Genomic DNA, 25,363 nt, shown 5'->3' on the forward strand with positions numbered 1-25,363 from the left:
TGCAAATAGTGTAATTCATATTGTAAGCTCAAATATTACACAGATGTGACTGCTTATTCTACGTTCATTTTAGACTGAGTCTGAAAAACACAGCAGATTTTTTTTCACTGTAATAACCTTAAAACAATGGATACACTCTTTTGAAAGGAACAGAATATGTGGGAAACAGGGAGGGCAAAACCTGTCTAATGTGCCAGGCAGCAGGAGGCATCTGATGTATCTGACTTACTATTAAAAGAACTAAGCAAAACATCCTAAAATACAAGAGGTGATTCTGAACAATTGATAGTTTTGCTTGCCCATCTCCTTTGCTGAACAAACCAGTTGGTTCAGTAAATTTCAGCCACATGTACTTGTAAAATTTATTCGCAGCAATGAGGTTTTGATACAACTAAAAGTGACAGCCATTGACATGTTAAATGCTGGAGGTACAGGTTGTCTATGGGAATCTTATCACCATATTAGAGTAGTCTCAGTCTAACTATGCAGGTTTGCCTAAAATAATAAAGCCTTGTTGAAGAGTTCCCTAAATTGGCATTTGGAGAGTATATGCTTATGCCTGGGCTGAGGAAGAGACTAAGTTACATGGAGGTAACGTAGCTTTAAATCAACTTAATACATTAATAATAAGAATTGTACCAGTGTATTTATTCTGGCAAAAATTACCACCCTAAATGGCTCCTACACCAGCACAAACCCTGCATGTAACCAGGCCATGCAGCCAAGGCAGGAGGAGTCAAGCACAGGAGCAAGTTCCCATCACTCCTCAGCCTGGTGAGATCCATCCACAGGCAGCATGTCAGAACACTGGAAAAACAAGGTGACAGCCTTTATCTTAAACCTCTCTTGTTGCCTGCTAAATGAGATGGTATGAAGTGGCATTTACATGAACCAACAGCAGAGTCACTGAAACTCATCTGGTGCACAGTAACTTGTTCAGCTGCCATATCTTCAGCAGAAGTGTAAGCCCTGAGACTGCTGACAAAGTACCAAAGGAGAGGCTTGTTCTGGGTGTGACTAGGATGTTAGGAAAAGGGGTCCATTCTCCAGTACCCTAACCATTGTCAGTAATGCCAGACCCAGTAAACCTCCTTGTTTCCAAGCCTGCTTCTCCTAATTGCATCTCTGCTGTTCTGGATCTTCTAACTCCATTGGTAACCACATGGCTGCAGTTGTCTTAAAATATTCACCACTAACTTAAACCCTCCCATCCATGCTCATCTCAGACAAAAAATATCAATCCAGATACCTTTCAAAATTACCAATTCCTCCCAGTCTTTTTGTTGTCACACCTGGTTCCCATTGCTGGTACTCCAACTTCCTTCTGCCTGAGGGGAACAGAAAGTTACCTTATCAAGCCATTGCACAGACACTGGCTAGAAGTCAACTACAGAAGTCCCACTCACCTCACCAGGTGAGACCCACCTGCCCCTCAGGTTTGGGTCTCATCAGCAGAAGAAGCAAGTTTGCAAGGATTAAGGAGTGTGGTGAGAACAGCGGCGTAATCTGCCAAAGGAAAGAGAAATGCTTATTTGGAAGTACGTATGTGCAACATGTTTAAAGCAGGGCTCCATGTAAAGTTTATGAAGAATGGCTAATTTTTAAATTTTTATTTTAGTTTTTCCAGGTGTGGAATAAATTTTACATGACAGTTCATTACTGGTTTTTTCTTGTCAAAAGGAAAACTAGAAAGGGTTGTACCGACTGAGAGTATTTGGACTGAAAATATCACAAATGTCTTCTTATTCTACCTCTTTTTATTAATCTATCAGGACAACAGTGGGCACTACACAGTAATCCACATAGGCACTGCCTTTCATATGACATGCACATTTGCTGTGTTAACCAAATGGCAGCTCACAGCCAATCCTCTGGAAGCCTAAAGGAAAAGCTACAGTTTTATAGCCAGTCTGACCCAGACATCTCCCACTTGAGGTACAGAATTGCCATTGGCTGCTGCTCTGGACTGTGGCACCACAGGAGTTTTCAGTTTTAAATCCTGGGCAATCTGAATTGTCTGAAGGAGATGTTTGTATCTGCCTTGACTACAAACATCTCAGTATGCTGTATAAGCAGGGAAAATAGGGCAGACAGCTGCTTGGCTTTTGTGTCTTGCATCCCAGTAGAAAGGAACACAAATAGAAAGGGAAGATGGGAAAGATGGAAAAAACCCCACCCTTTAAGATTGTTCTGGTCTCACATTCTGCAAGAAACCAGCACACAACTGTTACGAACAGGCTTACAAAGAAAACTTTAAACTAACAAAAAAAGGACAGTTAATTAACAACAAGTAAGCCTGTTTATTTCAAACCCAACAACTGGAAGCAAAAGCCTCTGTGCTCCACGATGCAATACTTCTGGAAGCTTCCCTGCCCCTGTACAAAGATTGGCATCTCCTCCCTGGTTCCACTCCCCTTTTATACATGCACAACAGAACTGAGTTTTAATACAACTAATCACAATTTGTTACTTGTACCAACAACATTTAACCTTGTATATACATTACAAAATGCATTCCCCAAGTTTATTTTTTTTTCATAACAACAACCAATAAGAAACTGCAGATTGAAAACAAGGCTCTTCCAGTCAACCACTGCTTTACACTATTATAACCTTCTCTGAAACAGTAATAAATATCTAGCCAAATTTTAGAGCTGTATCTTCTGTTACTTTTAAATTTGCCCTGAATGTTGATTTTAGTTGGTGAGTGTGGTATATTCATGCAAATAAACAGTGGCTCTATGCTATTTTATTTAACCTGACTTTGGGAAACAAAACTAAGTGAAGAAAGGAAAGAGAGGAAACAATAAAAACCTTGTAGGAAGCAAATTTAGGCGAGAAAAAGGAAAAGAAATTTTGTATTACTTTGCTTCTATCAAATATGTAAAGGAGGAGTTCCTTTAAAAATATTCATGTTTCTTTCATCCTTATTTATTTTTTTTCCTTGCAGAGTATCATGCAAGTCCAACAGGTTGACTAGACAACACTATGCAAAAACAAGTGTGTGGCAATGAACCATAGCTCTTTCTGGTGGTTTTCAGTTTTTAATAAGGCTCTTGGCTTCAGCTCAAGCTGAAAAGATGGTAAAGGGATTTCATTAATAATCCTTTTCTTGTCAGTTGATAATTTTCTTCTTCTTCTTCACACTAAAACCATCAAGGCCTTCCATTTAACCTCTTCTTCAGATGAGATATAATATGGAAAACTGGAATTACTTATTGGTAAAAAAAGAAAAAAAAAGTGAAACAAAATAAATAGTCCTTTTTCATATTACGTGCAAATCCAAGTAATCCTCTCCCTCCCACAGTCTGACCCAATTTTGCTTGGGCAGACTTTGTGCTTCTAAACTCGGCACTTTTGAGATGGCAATTTAGCAGATACTACTGAATGTGAGAGCACAGCACTTACAAAACAAGTCTAAAGCTACTGCACCCATTGCAGAAAATGTCTAGGATCCTGGCAACTTGCTTGTTCTAACCAAAAGTTCTCTCTGTAGCCATGGTCACCTAAATGGACAAGTTAAAGCTGAGAGTTTCATTCCTTCAGCAGTTTTAGATAGGATTTGCCCATCCTATTTGCAAGTGGAAGTATTTAAATATGTTCATCTGCTTTATGCCATACATACTTGGAACATGGATACAAATTAGTAGCAAGACACTGGAAAAGTGTTGATTGTGTGCTTTATTGCAAATAAGCTACGAAGAAATCCCTCCTTGCCGAACATGACACCATAGTTAAGGGAAAATTGTTGTTTTCCACCACAGAATGCAAACCAGTAAGTGGAAACATTTGCAGAACTCCTTCTTTTGTTCATCTCACTCTTTTCTCAATCCTTATACCTTCCACAAGATGAAAACACTGGGCATCTTTATCAAACCTTTGTCAGAACTGCAATCATTGATGCAACTCCTCTTATTTTTTATTAATGCTTTCTAAGAGTAATGCCTAAGAATCCCACTGCAGCCTACAGCTGCATGATTTCCTCCTCTTCATCCATGAAAAGGAAAAGATGGGAAAGTCTTAAAAATAATGTTTTAATTTGTGCCCATAATATTCCACATTTCTTTGTTCTTTAACTGTAATTATTTAGTTTGAAGGAGTGTATTTTGCAAATTTAATAATCTTTTTATCTGGATTTTTTCATTATATGATCAAGCAGTCAGGATCCAGTCCTGTAACATTCTCTGGATGCAGAAATGTATTCAACTTGAATGAAATAATTGAGGGATTATAAACATGCGGTAACATAACCAGCATTGTAATCACTCCATGACTTAGGCTAGGTCTATGTGAGCAAGTAGCAGGATTCCAAGAGGAAAAGCTTTGCAGTGCAAACCAGCTTATGTGAAGGATGTAACCTTCTCCCTCTGTGTGCTCTGGAAGATTTGTTCCAGGATGGCTCCATCTGTGGTTGGAATGCAGCTTTTTGTTATATTTCAGGTGGAGCATTTCTTACTGTCTCTTTTGGGGCTGCTCCACAAAATGAACCAAAGAGCAGGAAGGGAGGGCAACCAGAGATTTGCTTCAAAAAATACACACCTCACCTAAAACAAAATGTTAATGCAGATGAATGCACACTTAAATTTACCCTTATGAATAAATGGGTGGTCATATCTGTGGCAGATTTAATCTGAAATAAATCAAACTGATGGAAAGATAGCAGAATAAAATCTTTTTTCTGTAGAAATTTTAAGAAAGAGCTGTTGTGGAATAAAGTTCCCTCTTCTTTTTGTTTTTGAATCATGGGAAAAATACTTTTCATAGATTTGATAAGCTCAATTAGTTTATCATAGCACTGAGAGACGAGTTCTTGGCATAGGGAAAGAAGTCCCCTGAGACCAGCAGGTCTCAGCCAATGCCAGCAGCAGGCCCCATCACCCATCCCAGCAGTACAGCTGCACTCTGAGAAACACTTGGACATCATGTCAGGACGCAATGCTACTGGCAGAAGAAAACTGGACAAAAATACCATGAGGACTTCACAGAAAATGCACAGGAATTTCCTTGATGCAAATTTTCATCTGTCAACAGAACTAAAGTAGCAGCACCAGTTTTCTGAATACCCCCCCTTGCCCTGATTTCTATCCCTTTCCTCAGGAAATCAATCTCCTTTTTCCAGTCCTTTTGTCTTTTTCTCCTTCATCTTTCTTGGGTCTTTTCCCCTAGGATGTTACACTTTTTATTTATTTATTATCTGTAATAGTCTCGAAGTTTGCTGTTGAGCTGAAAGTGGTTTCCACTTCAGTAGGTCTGGTGGTAGATGCTCTGAGCAGTAACAAACTGGTCCTTCTGAATCTTTCACCAGACAGTTTTGTATAGATCAAGGCAAACTGAGAGCATGTTTTGCTGGCAAAAGTAAGGAGGAAGAGCAGTTGGAGTATACAGCCCTCATCATCCATGAATAAATGAAGAGAAGAACATAAGAAACATCATGAAGGTCACTTAGATTAGGAAAATTTTGTCCATGGTAACAAAAACTGGGTACATTGACCAAACTAGGTTATGGAAAGAGAAGCCCACCCTTGTGAGGAAATCCATCAAGAAGGACTTGGGCAGATCTTCCACTTCAGAACCAGAAAATATGAATATTATTATAATTGGCATCTGGTCCTCCTGATGCAAGCTTTCCTATAAAAATAGGAAGGAAGAAAAATTCTGTAGGGGCATCATTCAGATCTTCATTCTGCTGCTTGTCTCAGTCATCTTAGTAAGTCATTTTTTCATTCTTTCCTGGAGTATATCGGCACACCATAGCCTTACAAGAGGTGATTATTTAGTGCAGCAATGAAGTGGAACAGAAAAAAAAAAAATTCTGGAAAATTAATGAAGTATTGAAAGCCTACAAATAAGAAGTTTGGAAGTTTGAACAGGCTTTCTCCAAAAGAAAAAGCTATTCCCTGTTATAATTGTTCTTTATTCCACGAAGAGCATTTGCCTCTACAGTCCCTTTTTGCTAAATTTAAGTAATTATTTTTTGGGTGGCAAAATAGTGTGGCTGACAGGTATTTCACATATATGCACAGATAACCAAGGTCTGAAAATCTCACTGATATTAATTTTTGAATGCTAGAATGTAAGAAAAAAAAATTTGCCATAAAAAATTTCTGAAAATAAGTTTATACTGGCAATCGCACAGAGAATTATTTAATTATGTTAATCTTATTCTTTCCTCTCATTTCAGTCTTCTCCTATTCTGGCCACCCTTTGTGAATCCTTCTTGGACAGGGTGGTTGTTCAGAGCAACATCTGACAGCAATGGCAAAAAAGGTGATGTTCAGCCTTTAGGTGCTTTCACCATCCTACCACAAAATTTGCCACTACAGGATAAGTGACACTTGGAGCCCTGTCTACACCCACGTGGGGTGGAAAAGATTGATGAAGACACTTCATGTAACATCCCCATAATTCTCTGTTCCAGTAGTTGTTCATTTTGATCTCTACCTGTCTCTGCAGTGTTTTGCTTAAGAGCTCTCATCGGATAAAAGTCCTGGAGTATTCCAGAAAATTAATAATTATTTTCTTTGAGAATTTTTATCCCAGTACTTGCTTCATATTTTGAAGTATTATGGGAAAAATTAGGCCACAGTTAACAGAAAAAAAAGCTAAGAAAAGAAATTATAGCCCTTTCAGTATTTAGAAATTGAGTAAATATGTATAATGGTACTAAAATTATTTATCTTTTTCAAAATAGAAGTTGCTCAGATCCTCTGAGGATTCTTATCCGCACTGAGATAAGTAAAGATCATTCAAGCTCTTCAGAAGCAGAAACCCTTACCCCTTCTTATTGCAACAGAAAATTAACTCTTTTCCTTCCACTCTCATCAGCAGATATTTTCAGAGGTACTTTAATTTATTACTCTTAAACAAATTTCAGCACAAAAGAAAAGCCTCTACAGCAGAGACAAGCACCATCATAGATAAGTTATTTCCCCCAGCTTGCGAAGCTCTTTTTTTCAGAAGACAGACTCTAAAACCCAGCAATCCAAGGTGTCAGAGTTGTGGCATAAACACTATTGTGAAGAAGATCTCCAAGTGATAGCACACAACATTAATCATGTATTTCAAATTCCTCTTGGAATTTTAACACCTAGCCAGTGAAGAAACAAAATTATTAGAATATTGATTTCTTGAGAAACTAAGTAAAGCCAAAAGTAAACCTTTAGGAGATATTTTCTTCACTTTAAAAATTAGTTAATTTGATTTATCAATCACAGAACAACAGAATCATTTAGGCAGGAAAATACTACCAAGATAATCAAAGTCAGCCTTTGACCTATCACCACTTTGTCAACTAGACCATAGCATTAACCTCTGTGTCCAGTAATTTCTTGTAAAAGTCGAGAGATAATTTTAATTTCTTTATTTTTTTCCCCCTTCTTAACTAAAAGGCTTCTATAAAACTCCCAGTAAACCTATACTTTTTCAGTCTGAGCGAGATGCATACTTGGGGTGCAATCTCAAAAACCACATGGGGTGCGTACAACCGAGGTGTTACAAGCGGCAAACACCAAAGGGCCCAACTCAATCGCGGTGACTCGATCAGGGGACGCAGATTTCATCGGGACGCAGGTCACAGGACACCCCCGTGCCCGCTCTGCCCCACAGGGCTCAGCCTGCTCCCGCTCCAGGCGGCTGAGGCGGACAAACCAGCGCTCCGCCGGGGAATCCTCTGTGCACGCCGGGCTCGCCGGGGCCCGGGCGGGGCGGGCAGCGCGGCCCCGCCCGCTGCCGGTGACGCGCCGGCTTCTCCCGGCGGCGGGCGGCAGCGGCGGCGGCAGCGGGTGAGCTGTGCGGGAGCGGGAACGGGACCGGGAGCGGGGTGTGTCAGACCCTCCGGACAGCTGGGTGCCGCCGCGGCGGGGCGGGTGTGCGGGGCTGAGGTGCGGAGCTGGGAGCGCCGGGCTCGGGGCGGGCCGTGCCCAGGCTGTGCGGGCGCTGCCGGGCTCGGCGGCACCGGCCGCGCTCCAGGGCCGGCTCGGTAAGCCCCGGCCGGCAGGCAGTCCTGTGGCCCGGCAGGCAGCCCTGTGGCCCGGCAGGCAGCCCCGTGGCCCGGCAGGCAGCCCTGTGGCCCGGCTGGCAGCCCTGTGGCTCGGCAGGCAGCCCTGTGGCCCGGCTGGCAGCCCCGTGGCCCGGCAGGCAGCCCCGTGGCCCGGCAGGCAGCCCCGTGGCCCGGCTGCTGGCAGCCCTGTGGCCCGGCTGGCAGCCCTGTGGCCCGGCTGCTGGCAGCCCTGTGGCCCGGCTGCTGGCAGCCCTGTGGCCCGGCTGCTGGCAGCCCTGTGGCCCGGCTGGCAGCCCTGTGGCCCGGCTGCCCCTCGGCGGCGCTCGGCTTCTCCCGGCCCTCTGGAGTGTGTTTTCCCCCCCAAGCTCTGGTAGAGGGCTCCGCCGCGCTTACGGCGCGGTAAATGACTGCCCTTGGCAATGATTAACGCCGGGCAGCGAGAAGATTTGGTTTAAGCAACTGCTAATCTTGTTTTGTCCACTCCTCTTTGTCTTGCTTTAGCAAATCCATCGCCTTTGGCAACTGTGATCTAAAGATCACAGAGATGTGCAAAAGCTTTGTGTGCATAATTTACATATTGTTATTGTTGTATATATACATTATATAACATGCAATACACATATACAAATATATATCATAGCATGCTTTTGTATTAAATACAGTATATTCCATGCACTATTCTGTTAGTCAGGAGACTGCCTTATGTTATTTTTAGATTCTGTGTTATCTAAGTTAAGCAGCATGAGAAATTTTTAGGTACGTATGAGGACAGCCTATGAAAACACAGTGTGCAATTAAAACGTACTGATTTTATAAAGAAAAGGCACTTCCAGTGACTGAGGGTCGCTGGGTTAGCCCTGGGTCATGTTCTGGAGCTGGGCACAAAGGCAAGGGGGCAGCTGCCGGTGCTTTTCCTTGAGGTGCCTGTATTTGCTGCTCATCTCACATTCGCTGGGGTCACACTGCTAGAGACACGGTCACCATCAGATCAGGACAACTGGCTGGGTGTTCTCACAGCCCCTTCAAGGATATGGCAGCTCTAAGTAAATATTGCCTAATTCTGCTAGCAGTGTCCAGGGAATAAAGGCAGGCGGGAATGTGGATCCAAGTTCTTGAGGATCAGAGTCTGGCCCACTCAGGTGTGTTTGTGGCACCCACCTGGCATGTGCCCACGTCACCCATGACCCAAGGGGAGCTGCAGCTTGAGTTTTCATTGCCCACTCTGCTTCCCACATTGACAGAAATAGCTCAAGTGAAGGGAGTGGTTTTCCTATTTGTGCTAGGGACAACTGAAACTGAAAGTAATGCAAGGCAGGGCTTTCCTGAATGGCACAATACTGGACTTTCTTTAGAAAAGTGGAAATACTAATGTTTTCTTTGTGTAGAACGTGCAAATAATAATTATGCCTGACTCAGCCTAGGATATTATTTATGATGCTTCACTTGAAATCCAGAAACCTTTTGTTTATAATGCATATTTTGTGTTGAATCTAAGGAGTATTTGCCTTTTAATGAATTTAAAGATCTTGCATTGATACACCATGGTTCTATTAATATAAATACTTGTACCTTTATTATAAATTATGATTATTATTATTTTAAATTTTATTAGGAAAATAATTATACTTAATTATTTTTTTAAAGGAGGGAAATATTTTGAAAATATTACTACTAGGGACAGCTGTGATTTTTCACATTTAATCCTGAAGAACAGCTGTTCTGGAGGTTAGCCAGCCCTGGTGAAGCTGCTTGAGCTAATTCTGTGATCTCTGCATGCCCACAGTGATGAGATGCTTTTAGCATAGGTGCAGCATACAGGTTGCACGTGAGTGATGCTCTGCTGTGCCGAGGCTCCGAGTGTCCTGAGATTTCTCTTGCCAAGCACTAATCCATACTGAGCAAAAACTACTGAGGATTTGGGTCCAACTGAGGAAATCTCAGGCATATGAACAAGTGGAGCATTGAATCAAACCATCAGTTGGCAAACATGGGGTGACCCCTTGGTGGATGGTCACCATTGAGTCAGGACTCGTGATGTGACTGATGCAAGGCAGTTCAGTGCTGCCACTGAACAGATGAGGAGCAGAACATAATGATTGTGAAGGCTCTGTTCACAGAAATCTTAGATCCATTGTGCTGCAGCACAGGCCATGGCAGTCATGGGTTTGAACATTCCTAGCTAAGAAACCCTAGAGCACCTTTCCTTGATGCTTCCCTCCTTCCTTCCCAGGGCAGCTTATTGCCTCTGCCGCAGAGCAGCGTTGCCTTTGGCCTGCTGGGCTGAGCCTGCAGACCAGGCACTTGCTTCAGTGTGGTGTTCCCCTCCACCCACCCTTCTCCTGGGGAATAAGAGATACTGTCAAGGGTACCAATGCAGAAGTTGGGGCCTTTCTGTCCATAAAGGGCTGAATCAATCTTGTGGCCTCATTTTAGCCAATTTTTGCTCAGTATGTTTCCTAATAGCCATCATTTTAGGCAACTGCAACCTTCTCTGCTTTTATCACACAATTTTGTAACTTCTGCATGTGAAAGAAAGAAGCACTCTTCTGGCAGGCTGATTTCAAAAGAAAATGGAAACAAAAAAAACCCCAAAACCCCACACTATGATAAATCACAAAGCTAAAAAGTTGTGAACATGTACTCAGGACTGCTGGGGCTTGCTTCCTGGAAGCAGGTAGCATGAGACAGGTGACAACTTTGGTGTATCATATCTCTGCGATGTGTCACACGGATCTTATTTCCATACATGTGGTGTGTAGTATGCATAAGGTTTTGGCTTTTGTAAACAGAGGAGTAAAAGTGATCTCGATAATTTAGGGTATTGCCATTTTTCTTTCTTCTCATTAACCATTTTGCATATTTTTATTGTGTAAAAAAAACAGTCAGCAACTTCTTTGTTCTTCCGATAAAAATACAAAGAGAAAAGCACAACTATGTGTCCTACAGGAATTTCCCAACTTCTTGGCAAGATAAGTCCTGGAAAAGAGAAGTAAATCGTGCTTCATGTCTGCAGGGAGCTACATGCACAAGTTTGCTGCGTAGTGTTTGGCTCTAGATCTTCATATCATTGCTTGCTAAATCTCTACACAGAAATTAAGAATAGAAACACCTTTCATAAGCATTCTTTTTCTCCAGCTTGGAGGGGAAAAAAAGAAAGACAGAATCCTTGTATGTTTACAAAACATTAATGTTTTGTATATAGACATTGAAAGACAGGAAGGCAAAAATAAAAATCTTGTCATGCCACTTCATCGGTGGCTGAAGGTGTGACCTCTCCACCCACAGAAAGTGGACTGCCATCACGATTTCCTTGTTGGCAGAAGCTCCAACTGAATCGCCGAGAGCTTGGTCAACAGCTCTACGTGCTGTTAAAATCAAGCATCTGTAGGAGGGAAGGAAGAAGCAGAGAGGCTGCAAAGGCAGCTTGGAGCTGAAACCACTTGCAGGAGCCCTGGCACAGACAAGCCCGCAGGGTGGGAGATGTTGCAGAAGGAGCAGGGTCTCCTGAGGGATCTGCCTGCACTGCACACAGCACCGAAGTGCTGCCTGTGCAGCATCTGGAGTTTTGGGCAGGGGTCAGTGGCATGTTGTGTGTGACCGGTGCCTTTCTAGGTGACTGTCCAGAGGGATCCAAAACACTTCTTTGAGGCTGGCACATGACTTACAGTTGATTCACTCTCTTCTTGAGCAGCAGCTGAAGAGTAAGTAGGACACCTTATGAGCATTCACAAAGACACAAGCATCTAAGTTTGGTTGTCTGAATCCTACTTGTCCAGATTTCTGTAGACCAGGCGGAACAGTGGGAGTTCTAAGGGAACATAATCCCGTGATGAAATCACAAACTGTTCTGCAATTTCCACAGTGTTCCTCCGGGGATCCTCTTTCAACTTGGAGAAATTCAAACCAGTATTTTTCTTCTCAAGGCCTAATTAGTGAAATGTCTTCACAGAATCCTTAAATATCCTCAGGGCTCCTCTTCAGTTTCCTTTCTGATTTTGTTGGGCCTGTTCTCCACAGAGAAAGGAGCCCACACTTTTTGCTAGCCTTTGTGCTGTTCCTTGGCTTGCTACCTGGTGTGCTTACTCCTTCAGTATTTAGGGGATAGACATAAATAAGTAACATACATGCTACTTTCTTGCTTGTTCTCTTCTGCTTTGCTGAAAGTCTGCAGTTAAACAGGGATCTCTGGATTGATGCTGTGCAGGTGTTGCTCAAAGTGTCTGCAGTACACCAGCACTGCACATTGTCCCACTGGAACCTCAGCATGACTTATGTCAAACTGTCTTCCAGTATGGCAGATGAATTCATCAATAGGTATGAACCTTGAAAAAATTATTACAAAAAGCATCATGCTGTAGGCCTGGCCCGAAAGGAAGTACTTGAAGGATTGAAGGGGGTTTCTCTTTGCTCCAGCAGTTTGTGTGCCTGGTGTTAGACTGTCACAGAGCTGAGGGGCAGGATGCACACCAGCAAGTTCCATTTGTTTGAGAACAAGTAAACCAGCAATGATTTCATTATGGATCTTCTTTCTTGTGTATAAAAAGAGGAAGCAATTTACCCTCCATGTGTACTTTTTTTGTGGTGTGAAGGAATTCCTGTTTCCTGATATTGAAGGGATTTGAGGCTTAAGAAAATTACTTCTTCCTTTCCCACTCTTCTCTACATGAGATGTTTAGGAAGATGCACTCACTTACAGCTATGTTTCAAAGCCGAATGTTCTACTTCTGTAATAAAGCATCTATTATACTGTAGAATTGACAATGAGTAATTTACTCTGACCTCTGTTTGTGTGCTGCTCATGCATCCTTCAAGTTCCTGCTCCTCCTTTCCCTCAGGGAGGCCCTAGCTTGCTCACCTACCTTGCTTCTTGTGTACAGCAGCAGTCACCAGGTTATAAGTTTTGCCTATTAGTCTCATTGTTTTAATTGTGTAATGGTGATGTGTGGTTTTAAATTAGTCATAACTTTAGCTTCTGTTTTAATGAGATCTTCAGTTGTCTTCCCAGAGGGGAAGGCTTTGTTTTCTCAAGAGTGTGTCTTTTCCCAGAAGAAATTAATTCCTACTAATGACATATGAAAAGGTGAGGTGGCAGTGGAGGTGTTGGGGAGTGATTATGGGGAGAGGGGACATATCTGCAAGTCTCAGGCTCTCAGGCACTGAAGAACATCTTGATAATGCCAGAGCCTATGACATGCCAGGCACTCGTGTATAAATAGTCACGTTGGTACGTAGTGTCATTGCAATCGTGCTTTGAGAACAGCTGAGTGTAACAGCCTTGTCTCTCATGCACAGCCCAAAGACACCCTCACATGTCTTTAGACATGTGAAATAATAAAACTGGTGTTTAGTGGCTGAGACACGAGTTGTTGTGCTCCCGAAGGATTTAGGACTACATGGCATTGGTTAGGTCTGCCTGGCCACTGGTTGCAGGTATGACTGGAGCTGGGAAGGCAAGACGGCAAATGACTCATTCCAGATGAGAGAAAGCCCCATGTTTCCCCCTCTCTGAGTGGATGAAGATGAATCACAGAATCTGCCGAGTTCGAAGATCTGTTTGATGTGCTGGCTGGGAAAATTTGTCAGCAGTATATATGTAATCCATTGCTAAACCTTAGAGTAGAAATGCAAGATCATCTCCCAGCTGAAGTCTTTATTTTTGGTTTTTTTGTGAGTTTTCCACAACTGAATTGCAGGGGTTTAATGCAAACCATGGTGGGTTGGTGTTAGTAGTCCAGGTCAGCTTGCAAAGAAAGCATCTTGATTTTCTCAGGAAAACTATCCATCAAAATTTGCACCAAACCTCGTAACTAATGCAAGATAACCCTAAAGATGATTTGAACTCCTGTGGATTATCTTTAAGAAAACATAAGACAATCTTTAGGCTTCAGTCAGATTGGGAAAATAATATCCTGTACTATGGCACATGTGCATAAGCAATGATTTTCTTCCAAAAAAGGATTCTTTCATTTTCTCAAGGGTTTCCAGAGTCACAGATCCCTTGTACCAAGGCAAGTTGTACACATTAAATATCTTTTCTTGGAGTAATAGGTTTGTTTGAAAAAATAAGGCTTTGGGACTTACAACGTCTGAACAACACTGTGTAAACACTCATTGATACTCCAGAATTATTTTGACCACCTGAGGATCACTAGAGCTTCTGTCATTCCAACTTGGGTAACTGACTTGTCCTACACCATCTGAAATAGAAGTTTGTTAGCAGTATGGAAAAATCACGTGGGTTCATGTATATGATTGCCTTTTCACTGGATTTCTAGCAAATCTTAATTCTAAGGATTGCTGCCTTTTCTCTGTAGGCTTAGCTAAGCTGGATAACTTTTCAACCTTGAATGTAGATGAAATCCTGGATTTGAGTGGTCAGTTAATAACTAGCTTTTATAATTGCAAAAGTTGTATTGTTTTTAGTCTAGATGACTAAAACCTCTAACCTTTCTCCTTCCTGTTCTCCTGCTAGAACAATAATGCAGACCCTGTCAAGGACAGTACTGTCTTTACAGAGTGCTTTCTGAGTATGTAAAACACTTGCTGTACATAATGTGGTGCAGGATTTGAAACTCACCTATAAAGGGGAAATGCACCCTCAGTAATGGTTATTTACATCTCCGGTAGCACAGAGTGACCTAATTGTGTCAGTTCTGCAGAAAAGTTACAGGCAGTAAGCTGGATACCTACAGTGGAGCTTTCCTCTATGTGCTGCCAGCTGCAGGGGGTGTGTGGTAGCTGGCACCTTCTGCTCCTGCTTGGTCTGGGCCCTTGGTTTCATTGAGTTGCCCTGATTGCAGTTTTGTTCTGAGATCTGCGCATAGCCCCAGGCCAGAAAGCCACTGTCCCTGCAACATCATTGTGTTTCTACAAACCAATAGGGCTGGAGAGGATCTCTTGATGGTTATCAGATCCCACCAGCCATGTGATGGACATTTGGTGTGGTTTTAACTGTAGGACCACCAAGTAGTACTTCTAATATGTTCACTCATCATATGTAGGTTTCAGCTGGTTTAGTTAAAGGTGACGTTATATTAATTGATACTTGTTCTGTTTTAAGACTGGGTTGTTCTTTTTTTGGCCTGAAGTAAATTAAACCTAACGGGTATTTTCCTACCAAAGAGAATGGAACTGAGCCTGTTGCAAGTGTTGCAAAAGAAAAGGACTTCTGGGACATTGTTTATGACTATAAATTATTTCAACTGGTGATTTCGTATGCATTTTCTCATAGTATTTGCCTCTGAAGTGCTTAGAAGCAGAAAGCAGTATGGGGCTTCCAAACTTAAGTGTATATCTATGTTTAAAGACAGTGACTAATAAATGAACTTGGAATAAGCGTTATTTAACACAAACCAGTTTCCTCTCAATCCACTCTTTTCCCATAGGTTTGCCATACAGATCTGTGCATTCTGCTCATTTCAGCAGCACCTGCTCTGTGAGTGTGAAATCTTTCTCCTGCTGAAGGCAGAAGTTATTGTTCAGACTACTTAGTGGTATACTTGAATTCATTGTTAGAAAAATTCATTGTTAGAAAATATCGAAAGCAAGCTGTGAGCCTTACTTGTCCTCTAAGCACTGTTCTCTGTGTTTACTTCTTTCATCGCTTTATCTTGAACAGTTTGTTCTAGGCTGAGCAGCAACTTCTTTGACTTGGCTGGGATGGCAGAGCAGTCAAACCCAAGTGCTGCTTTTCTTCTCTCCCTCCCATTTTTGTGCATTTTCTATGCCTCCTGCTGTTCTCTCACAACTTCATAAAGAAGTTTGCCACATCACAGGTGAGCCTCTTGTGCTGGGAGCTGGCCAAAAGCTGATACCAATCTTATAAAGTCAGGGTGCAGCAATGCGGTGAAAGCAACAAAAATCTTAATGTTCAGTAGGCACAAAATAAATGAGAAGTAGAAAATCCAGGTATATGGATGAATCACTGATTCTCAGCTTGCTTTTCTTACTGGTCAGTCTCATTAAAAGTTTCTCTTGCCAAATGCTGTTTTCTCAGAATTGCCTGCTTTAGTAATAAGTAACACTATTTAGAAGCTCTTTGCTTACAAAATACTGTTTTCATACCACTGGCACAGTCTAGCATCTAGAAAGGTAACAAAGCCTGTTGAACAAGTGAACTGCCCAGTCAAATTCACTGTTAATGCATTCTTTAATGGTTAATTCGATGGCTGATAGACTCAGGCCACAAACTAGTGCAATATGTGGATGCAGCTACACGATCTGTTGTCACAGATGTGACAACAGTAAGGTTTTGTGTCAGTGATGGGCTGTCTGATTCTTTATTCAGGGGAAGAGAGCCTGAAGAGTAAATTGCCATAGAGTGAAAGACTGGAATGGTCCGTCATGGGCTTGGTCAACTTAAAAGACACAAGAGACACAAGTTTAAAGAGAGTTGATCAGAATGTTTTGTGGGCACACTGTATTGACTGCACTATTTCCTGTCTTGCCCACTGTTTTGAGCTGCAGTTACAGACTACTTCGGATCAATCTGTCTCAGGATGTTACTGCTTAGCTCTTCATTTCATTTTTTTACTATATCTGTGCTGGGTCTTTCCCAGCCATCTCCCCAGACCCATGTCATGAGACCGGGACTTCTAATTCTGTGGTTGCGGCCTAAACTATAACTTTTGCTTTACTTTCCTCCCTGGGCACAAGACCAAACACTTAACACTTCCTGGATTGGAGCAGGTAACACATCACAAAAATAGGTGCTTTGATAGCATAAGGAAATCCGCAGCAGGAAAAAAGCCAAGCTAAATCATGTAGTGCTAAGTAACAGCAATTCAAGCAGCAGACAAAAATTGTACTGTAAATTAAAAGATTTTGAAATAAGCAAAAAATGAGGAATTTTTGGCACATGAGATTCAAAGTGTTCCAGCGGGTAAGTCAGGAAGGAAAGGGTCAGGTGATGGCAGCCTCTGCATCTAAGAGACACAGAAGGAAATGCAGCGATAAGACCGCATAGTATTTGCTGACTTTTGCTCTGCTTACTCAGCCCTTCTTCTCCTGTGATAAGTAAAAATTATTACAGAGATACCTTGAGAAAGACACTATTTCTAAGGCAACTTAATTTGATTTAATGTAATGCAATACTTAATTCCTGAAAAAAACATGATTTTTCAAATAAAGTCATATACATTCTCTGAACCTTCATTCAAAAGGAGCATTTAATATTTTTCTTAGGAATTTAATCTGTGTTCTGAAGTGCTGAGACATTAGTCTCTCTTTACAACCCCCACCTTGTTGGTTTCTAAAAGTAACAGCTGTCTAATGTGTTGTTTGTAATGTGCACATGTAAAAAATACCTAAGGGTGGCTTATCTGTCTGTATTGGTGTACCTCATAAGATCTGTGTGTGGTTTATGGGTGCACAGTGTGTACGTCCTCACTCATCACTTCTGCAACTGAACGGAACTGTCGCTTGCAAAGTACACAGTGCTATTCAGCAAGTGGTTTAGTCTGGAAAATACTTGCTTCTTTCTCTCCTCAGAGGTAGTTTCAGCGCCAGTGGTATGCCTGTTCTGTGTAAGCATCAGGAAGACGCCTTGATCCAGTGTTTTCCATGTTGAGTACAGCTGAAAAGATGGTTGAATTTGCCAGCTTGCCAAGGTTGCTGTTTCTTCTGAAATTGATTTCTCCTAGCTCAAGGAATCTCAAAAGCTCCCTGGAGCAAGCACACTTCCTGAAACTTTACCTTGAAGGTCGCCAATGCTTCCTTCAAAGACTGCCTTATCTCTTTGTCAGGCTTCTGAAAATATCCTAGCAGCAAAACCTGATTATGTATGCCACAAAAATCATTTTGCGTAGTTTAATCTACTTCTTATGCACTGTAAGAATTGGAAAGAGTAGCAAAAGCAGGCTCATATGGCAGACCAGCTTGACAGGTTGCCTGGAAAACACAGGAGCTGGAGCTGCAGGAAAGTTCTGAGTTGTCTGCAGCAGTGGCAAGCATTAGCCCTGAGGAATAAATAATTACCATGACCAGCTCTGGCATGTACTGTTCTTTCAGTGACTTGACCCACAATTACTGTTCTGTAGTCATTACCTAAAATCCCAAGATGTCAGTGTTAGCCTTACCACTAATTTCTATTAAGAGAAAACCAAAGCAATATTTTGGGATCAGCAACCCACTGAAATTGCAGAATATCCATTAAGTCCTTTGGTGGTGTGTATGTGTGCAATTTGAGCCTGAAAAACAAAAAAAACCAAAAACAAACACAACCCCCTTCCCCCCAGAAACCAAACCAGCCCAACAACAACAACAAAAAGAGAGAATGGGGAAACATCTGAACAGCTCTCTCCTACACTGAACAGATTTCTTAGTACTTCTTCCTTGTTTGTCTTCAGGCTTTTAGAGGTTTCTGAAAGGCTTGGCATGTAAGTCATGCTGCTGTCCAGCAATGTGGTGTTAGCTTGAAGCAGTTCAAAGCATGGTATAATACCACTGTAATTGGAAATCTGTGACCCACACCTGACACTGTAATCCTTATGATGTATTTATTTTGGAGGGCAGAAGGAAATTAGTATTTTTTGTTAACTCTTTGATTCTCAAGTTCCTCTGAAACAAATGAAAATTTGTTGTGTATTGTCGTTTTTTTTTTTTTTTTTTCCTTTTTTAATGATCCATATTCATTCTTCTGGTAAAACACATCTTAATAGCCAGGAAGATTGCAGGACAAGGGAATGACTGACTGGGGAGAAATGCTAATGTAAGGAGAAGCTTTCTTATACCTCGTGGCCATAAAAAAGTGTTTAGAAACCAAATGGAGTGAAATTCCATAGGAAGGAGTAGTTAACTAAGCATCTTGGCAACAGTGGCTGGGAATTTCAAGTGCAGCCACAAAGGCATATTTGGCAGTGCCTTTCTACATTGCATTATGGTGGAAAGGAAGGTGTGTGAATTCTGGCAACCGTTTGGAAAGCTCTTGATCTTTTAAAAGCAGTTTAGACAGTGTGCTTGTTTTTTTCTCATCAGTGAAGTGATTGTGCCCCTACTGTGATACAACACTGATGAAACTGGTACCTTGATCCTGGGAAGTGAGAAGGATTTGCTCAAGTGGTACATTGTTTTCTTGCCTTTACTAAGCAGGCTGCAGACCCCTGGCTGTTGTGTAGAGTTTGGATGAAAATGCTCATGTCTTTCACACTCTTTTCACTTTTGACCAACAGATCCTTATAGTAATTTGCAGAGAGCGACACAAATAACCATGAGGATAGATGAAAGAAGGAAACGTGCTCTGTGACGTGCACAGTCTGGAGTTTCAGTCCTCACCATCTGGTTCATGGACAATGAAAAACAGAAGTGAACTCATGGGTCTGATCAGTACAGTTGGTTTGATCCCAGGTGTTAAGTGGAACAGGTGAAGTAGAAGGCATTAGCTTATGCTGAGTTTGAGTTATTCTGGATCCACTGAAAGCCCCTGTTTGAGGAGCAGCATTTGAATAAGATTTTTCCTATCAACAAGAGCAGTAGTTCTGTGATAGCAATGCACCCAATTGCTGTAAATGCCACGCTGTTCTAGGATGTGATCAATTTGGCAACACAGAATGGTATGTTTTTATAAGTTTAGGGGTTTTTTGAGCTCTCCAGAGCTTCTCTTATATCTTCTTCCTGTTCCTCCCCCTTTCATCATCTCCCCTGCATGTGTATTTCCTTACAAATCTACACAGATCACTTGCCTTTCAGGAACATAGCGTGGCCAGGTGCACACGGGCATGTTCTTTGACATGCAATTGAACTCCATGTATGGATGCAGCTGAACTTTCTACAGGATGTAAATGAAAATTATTATGACTTTGTTTGAGTCTTAAGGTGAGAAAAACACAAAATTCAGGAAAGACTTGTAAGCATTTAGAGATTCAGGTTTTTTTCTCTTTCTTGGTCATATTGAAGCCTTCTATGAAAGTTTTATTTGATGAAACTGATGGTGGGAACAACCTTGAAAGCGTAGCTGAGGACTTTGCTTGTGACTGGATAGTACTTTCAATCATCCCCAAGGTCTAAAACTAAATCAGCCTTCCCCATTAAATCCTGAAGGTGGTCATTTAGTTAAATGATTAGAAATAACTGAAGGTGGGTGGATGGATGGATGGATGGATGGATGGATGGATGGATGGATGGATGGATGGATGGATGGATGGATGGATGGACGGATGGATGAGCTGACTACCAGCATTTTTCCTTGAGAGGAAACACTGACCACACAGAATGCATGAGCACTCCCAGAGCAGATAATACTGCCCAGTAATGAGTGAAATCATAAAATTTCAGTGTGGCTATATACAACTACTGGTGAGGCAGCAAAGAGGGCTTGCATTTGCTCATGCTGTTCTTAGAGCAAGTTGATGTTGTTTTTGTCTGCACTACTGCTTGAGTTTTCATCTTTCAGTATGAGAACACTGGGGAGAAATCACTTCCTTGTTTAGGAGCAGTCCATCTACATTATAAAAGGGTATATCCCTAGTAATGTTAGATTATCTGTTTTAATTTAGACTTTAAAATAGAAACTAGTCTCTAAAATACGAAATAAAACATAATACTTTATATTATTTAGCTACTACCCTTAAGAAGAGCACTGCATTTTATCTGTTTACCCTAAGAAAAGTACTGCAGTACTTGCGTTTTTTCCTCCCTCTTCTTCCTGGTTCTTTTTCAGGCACAAAAAGTATGGCAATTCATCCTACGTAATCTTTTTGCTTTTGAGTGGTTGTTGTTAGCAGCTGTGGAGCTGTTCCCTGGCAGTTTTTTTGGTTATGCAATTAAGAACCATAAAAAATATGTATTGCAAGAAGCAGTTGATATAGTAAGTATATGAAAATAAATAAAAGAAAAAGGAAGTCTTCAGACTGATAATGGATCAGAAGCAGAACAAAAACTTACTCAAAGCAATGGCAGGGGGGTGTTCCCAGTCTCAACAGAAAGTGTTTTATCAAAACTGCAGCCTGACCACTGGCTTTTTTGATTCTGTTTCCCAGAACTTGTTCATTTCCCTGTCAGAGGAAGTTTTGTTTAGAGTAAAAAGACCAAAAGCCTTCTCTTTGTCTTCTGATGGCTGCTTTTCTCCATCACTGGTATTTTGGGTAGCTTTTTCTCAAGATAAAAAGATATTTTCTTAAGCAGAAGTTTCATTGCCTTCACTGTGCGTTCTGCTTCACTGGCTTCTCTACGTGTTACAGAAGTCTCCAAATATATATCTTGCTACCAGACAGAATATTGCATTCAGTATATTTGCAAGTGGCTGCAGCATGACTGGGCAATCTCACTGAAATCAGTGAAAAAAGGCAGCTTTGGAGGACTTGCATTTCAATTATTGAATTTTTTTTCTCAATTACTTGATGAAAAACTGATGTATTTTAAATATTTTAGGAAACTTTTTGACATTTAAATATTATCTTTTTGCCATTAAATATGTAAAATTGTGGTGGCTGTTTGGAGTTTAAGCTGTTCTTGCTAACCTGCACCAACACATAAATTGGTCATTAGAAAAACAGATGACAAAATGAAACGTGCTATTTCAGCCTTGTTCGCTAACAGTGTTAGGAATGAGATATTTTGGGCTTCCATAATTTCTCACTTAAATCAGCTTAGAGACAGGAGAGAAACACACTGCAGGATTTGATAGAATAAAGATACATAACCAGAAAAAAAAAAATTGCATTGTCATTTTGAAAACAACTGCATTCAACCTGATCAGAAAGGGGAGGAAAATAACATCAAACTATATAGGTTTACAACTATGCTCAGTGGGGAGAGATAGCAGAAAGAATCTTCTTCAAACAGCCCAAGCCCAACATAGTGTTTTTTTTGTCTGTACTCGGCACTTGTGAGGCTGCACCTCAAGTCCTGTGCCCAGTTCTGTGTCCCTCACTTGTGAAGGAGACATTGAGGTGTTGGAGCTAGTCCAAAGAAGGGCAGCGGAGCTGGGGAAGGGTCTGGAGATTGAGTCCCATGAGGGGCAGCTGAAGGAGCTGTGGGTGTTCAGCCTGGAGAAAAGGAGGCTCAGGGGAGGCCTTATTGCCCTCTACAACTGCCTGAGAAGAGGCTGTAGCTGGCTGGGGATCATCCTGTTCTCCAGGCAGCCAGTGACAGGGGAAGAGGACATGGCCTCAAGCTGCTCCAAGGGAGGTTTGGGTTGGACCTCAGGAAGAATTTATTCACAGAAGGGCTTGTTAAGCATTGGAATGGATTACCCAGGATGGTGGTGGAGTCACCATGGAGATGTTTAGGAAACAACTATACATGGGCCATGGTCTAGTGGACAAGGTGCTGGTCAGTCAAAGGTTGGATTTGATGATCTTGGAGGCTACATAATTGATTATGCAATTCCATGAAAGGTCTGTGATATGTGCTGGTGCCCTCCTGTGAGGTAAAAAGCCTATTATCTCCCTAAAAGGAAAGTTTCTAATACACATTTGCATTAACAGCGGTTAGCATCAGTGAGCCAAATTTTTACCCCCACCTTGCAGAGATGCTTGATACTGCTGAGCCTATGCAGCAAGAAGTGTTTGAGTGCTCTTCTCTAGTTTCAACTCGGAACATACATGCTAGTTAAGCATATGTAAAGGGAATTAAAAAAAAAAAGAATATTTGAGTGTGTTTTTGATATTCCTACTTTATCAGTACCATTCTAGCTATAGAAGTTGAAATGATGGCCTTGTCTTTATGGAGATGGGAACTATGCAATGGCACCCTTGAGGATGAAGTCTTATGTATGGTCATTTTTATTTGGAAACAGAGTATCCTATTTTGGTATGACTGACCCTATAGAAATTTAACAACAAAGTGTTTGTTCCAGAGTAATTTCCATGTCAAAGAAATATATGTGTGCTTATCTTTGTGCCCTGTTTTATTAAAATGGGTGGGGTTTGTAATTTGAAAGTGTTCATAAGAGGCATTGGGCAGGGGTGGGGTGTTCAGCACTCCTTAGCTGGGCTTGACATAAATATGTAGTTGTATAATAACAAGAGCAGCTTCAAGCTCTGTATCACTAAACAAGAGGTGGTGTCTATATAAGCTGGCAAGTAAATAAAGCTGTCTTGCTCTTCCCATCTGGGTACCTGTCCTGAGCAAACTGTCCAGTTTATTGGACTGCAGACACAGTTAAAAATTTATTGAGATTTTCAGTGAGAGAGTAGATTTAAAATGTAAGTTAATGACAGGATGTTTTGATTTGGTCTAATTATACCCTTCCCCTACATGGAGGTTTTTCCACTGTCTAGTAATTATCAGCAAAAGTGATAATGACCTTTAAATAACTAAATACCAAAATACCAATCTGATGTCTATTCTGTTGTTTTTTTTTTTTTTTTCAGGTTGGTTTTTTTTACTACAAACCAGTGAAGATGACACCAAAACATGAAAAACAGGTAAGTGGTATCTAAGCTTTAATAAAAAAGGATTCAGGTCATGGATTGAATTTCATTAAGATTCTCATGGATCAGGGAAGATTGGTTGTATTCTTCATATTTCTAGTTGCCAGGATACAGAATATTCTGGAATGATGCAGTGCCTGTTCCTTCTGTTAAAGTCTGATAGAAGAATCATATATTCATTCAGAGTAAGTGACTGTGCATAAAGGGCTCAGACACTGAGAAAGGTGAGAAGATATTGGATGGAGTCTTCTTTTTATCAGTTTTAGATATTTCATAGGGCTAATGGTTGGATCTAGGTCTGAACTCTTGATTACCAGCTGCATGGACCACAAGAATCCCACTTGCATGATCTCTTCTGCTCAGTCCAATGAACATTAAAAGTTTCAACAAATTATTTTGTCTCAGCTCTTAGTCTCTTACCAGCCTTACTACACAGCATGTGTGGAGTAAAGATGCCAATACCCACAGCATGAAAAGTCCTATGTCTTTTGTGGCTGATGCTTTTACTAACAGGCAACCTGATGGGATAGGCTATTTTTCTTGGAAGCTTTGTGGAAAAGTACTCTTCAGGGGTTATTGACTAATCACATGTGTAATAGGAGCACAAGCTCATCACCTGATATAGTCCTGAGCACAGACATTTGAATTAAAATGCAGCTGAAATGATTAGTACAACTAATCAACCAATGTGAGATTCTTTTTATTCCTCCTTTTGTGGTAGATTTTTCCATCATATTAAAAATAGATATTTCCATGTCAGATTTCCTATTTTCCTAGTAGGAAAATGTTAAAGAGATTTCTGAGAAAGGCACATTTTTTTCTGGTCAAATTCCATATAGGAAGGCTTCTGCCTTATCCTTTTCTCTGAGGAATCCATTGCGTTATGCAGAAATATATCCAACAAAAGAAAAGAAAAAAGGGGAAGAAAAAAAGAAACTGAAAAATTAAAATAGAAAGATTTGTTGTGTTTACTTCAGCTGCCTTTATGGGTTGTTTTTCCTTTTGAGGCAGATCCAAATGGAACATTTTGTTTTTCCATGCTTGTGTCTATGTGACCTTAGTGCTGTCCTTGTAGTCTCCTGTCAACACTCATGCTCTTTGCACAGATCTATAACCATGAGGGAGTAGGTGCAATCCAGTTTTGGGTGTCACTTCGGCCATTTTGTCATTTATGTGTGACCCTATCTACTTGGTCTGCTCCTGGCCTTGAGGACAGGGTAGCAAAATACCACCAGTGCCATGCTTAAATTGGCTGGTTTAGCCGGGAATTAAAAATCACATCCAGCCAGGGAAGCTGCTCTGCAATTCCTGCTTGTTAAATAGTTATGGCTACTTTTGGGGCAGATTTGATGATTCTGAATATTCACAAGGGTGTTTAGGCCAGTGTGGCTGCTGGGGTCCATATCAAAGCTATAGCTTTAGCAGTTTGAGCAGAAAATGGCTTGCCTCTGATTTTAGCAGTTTCCAGAGAGAAGGAATAAATGCGATGCCACATCTTCCAGTACCTTTCTCTTGAATATATACTGTTTCCAGTGCAAGAGGCCTCCTTGCCTAAGCCTGGACACTTTTAACTGTCAGCAGCAAATTTTGGTTTTGAGAGAATTGTTGCTCTGAAGTGCTACAGGACACATATTCTTGAATGCATTGATATATGTATCACGTATTTTGCCACTCAATTAAAAAAAACCCAACAACACAACCAAGGAAAAAAAAAAACTAACAAAAAGCCAAAACTGAAAATATGTGTAGTGTGACGTAATAGCTAGATAAATCAGCAGTTCTGGAAAAACCAAGCAGCACTGGGCTGGGGAGGAAGACAACTTGTACAGGATTGCAGCTGACAAAAGTAAAAAGTCCCTGAAACCTTGGCTCCCTTTGTACTGAATCTCTCACATTATACAGCTGGACTGCAATACATTTTTGTGACAGATGATTAAGTTAGTCTTCAAGTAGTCTGTGGGAGGGAGAGGTCAGCATCACCTCCCCCAGGTGG

General features: G+C 41.3%; 1 protein-coding gene across 1 annotated transcript in view; it reads left to right on the plus strand.

The window, feature by feature from the left end:
- Positions 1–7,692: 7,692 nt before the first annotated feature.
- SNX10 (sorting nexin 10) overlaps positions 7,693–25,363 on the plus strand; it is a 35,826-nt gene continuing 18,155 nt past the window's right edge. The window contains exons 1-2 of the mRNA XM_032746730.3: positions 7,693–7,781; positions 23,311–23,364. Coding sequence (XP_032602621.3) covers positions 23,341–23,364 — 24 coding nt within the window. The 5' untranslated portion in view covers positions 7,693–7,781; positions 23,311–23,340. The remainder of the gene's footprint in view (positions 7,782–23,310; positions 23,365–25,363) is intronic.

The sequence above is a fragment of the Taeniopygia guttata genome, chromosome 2 (genome assembly GCF_048771995.1).
Source record: "Taeniopygia guttata chromosome 2, bTaeGut7.mat, whole genome shotgun sequence".
Classification (NCBI taxonomy): domain Eukaryota; kingdom Metazoa; phylum Chordata; class Aves; order Passeriformes; family Estrildidae; genus Taeniopygia; species Taeniopygia guttata.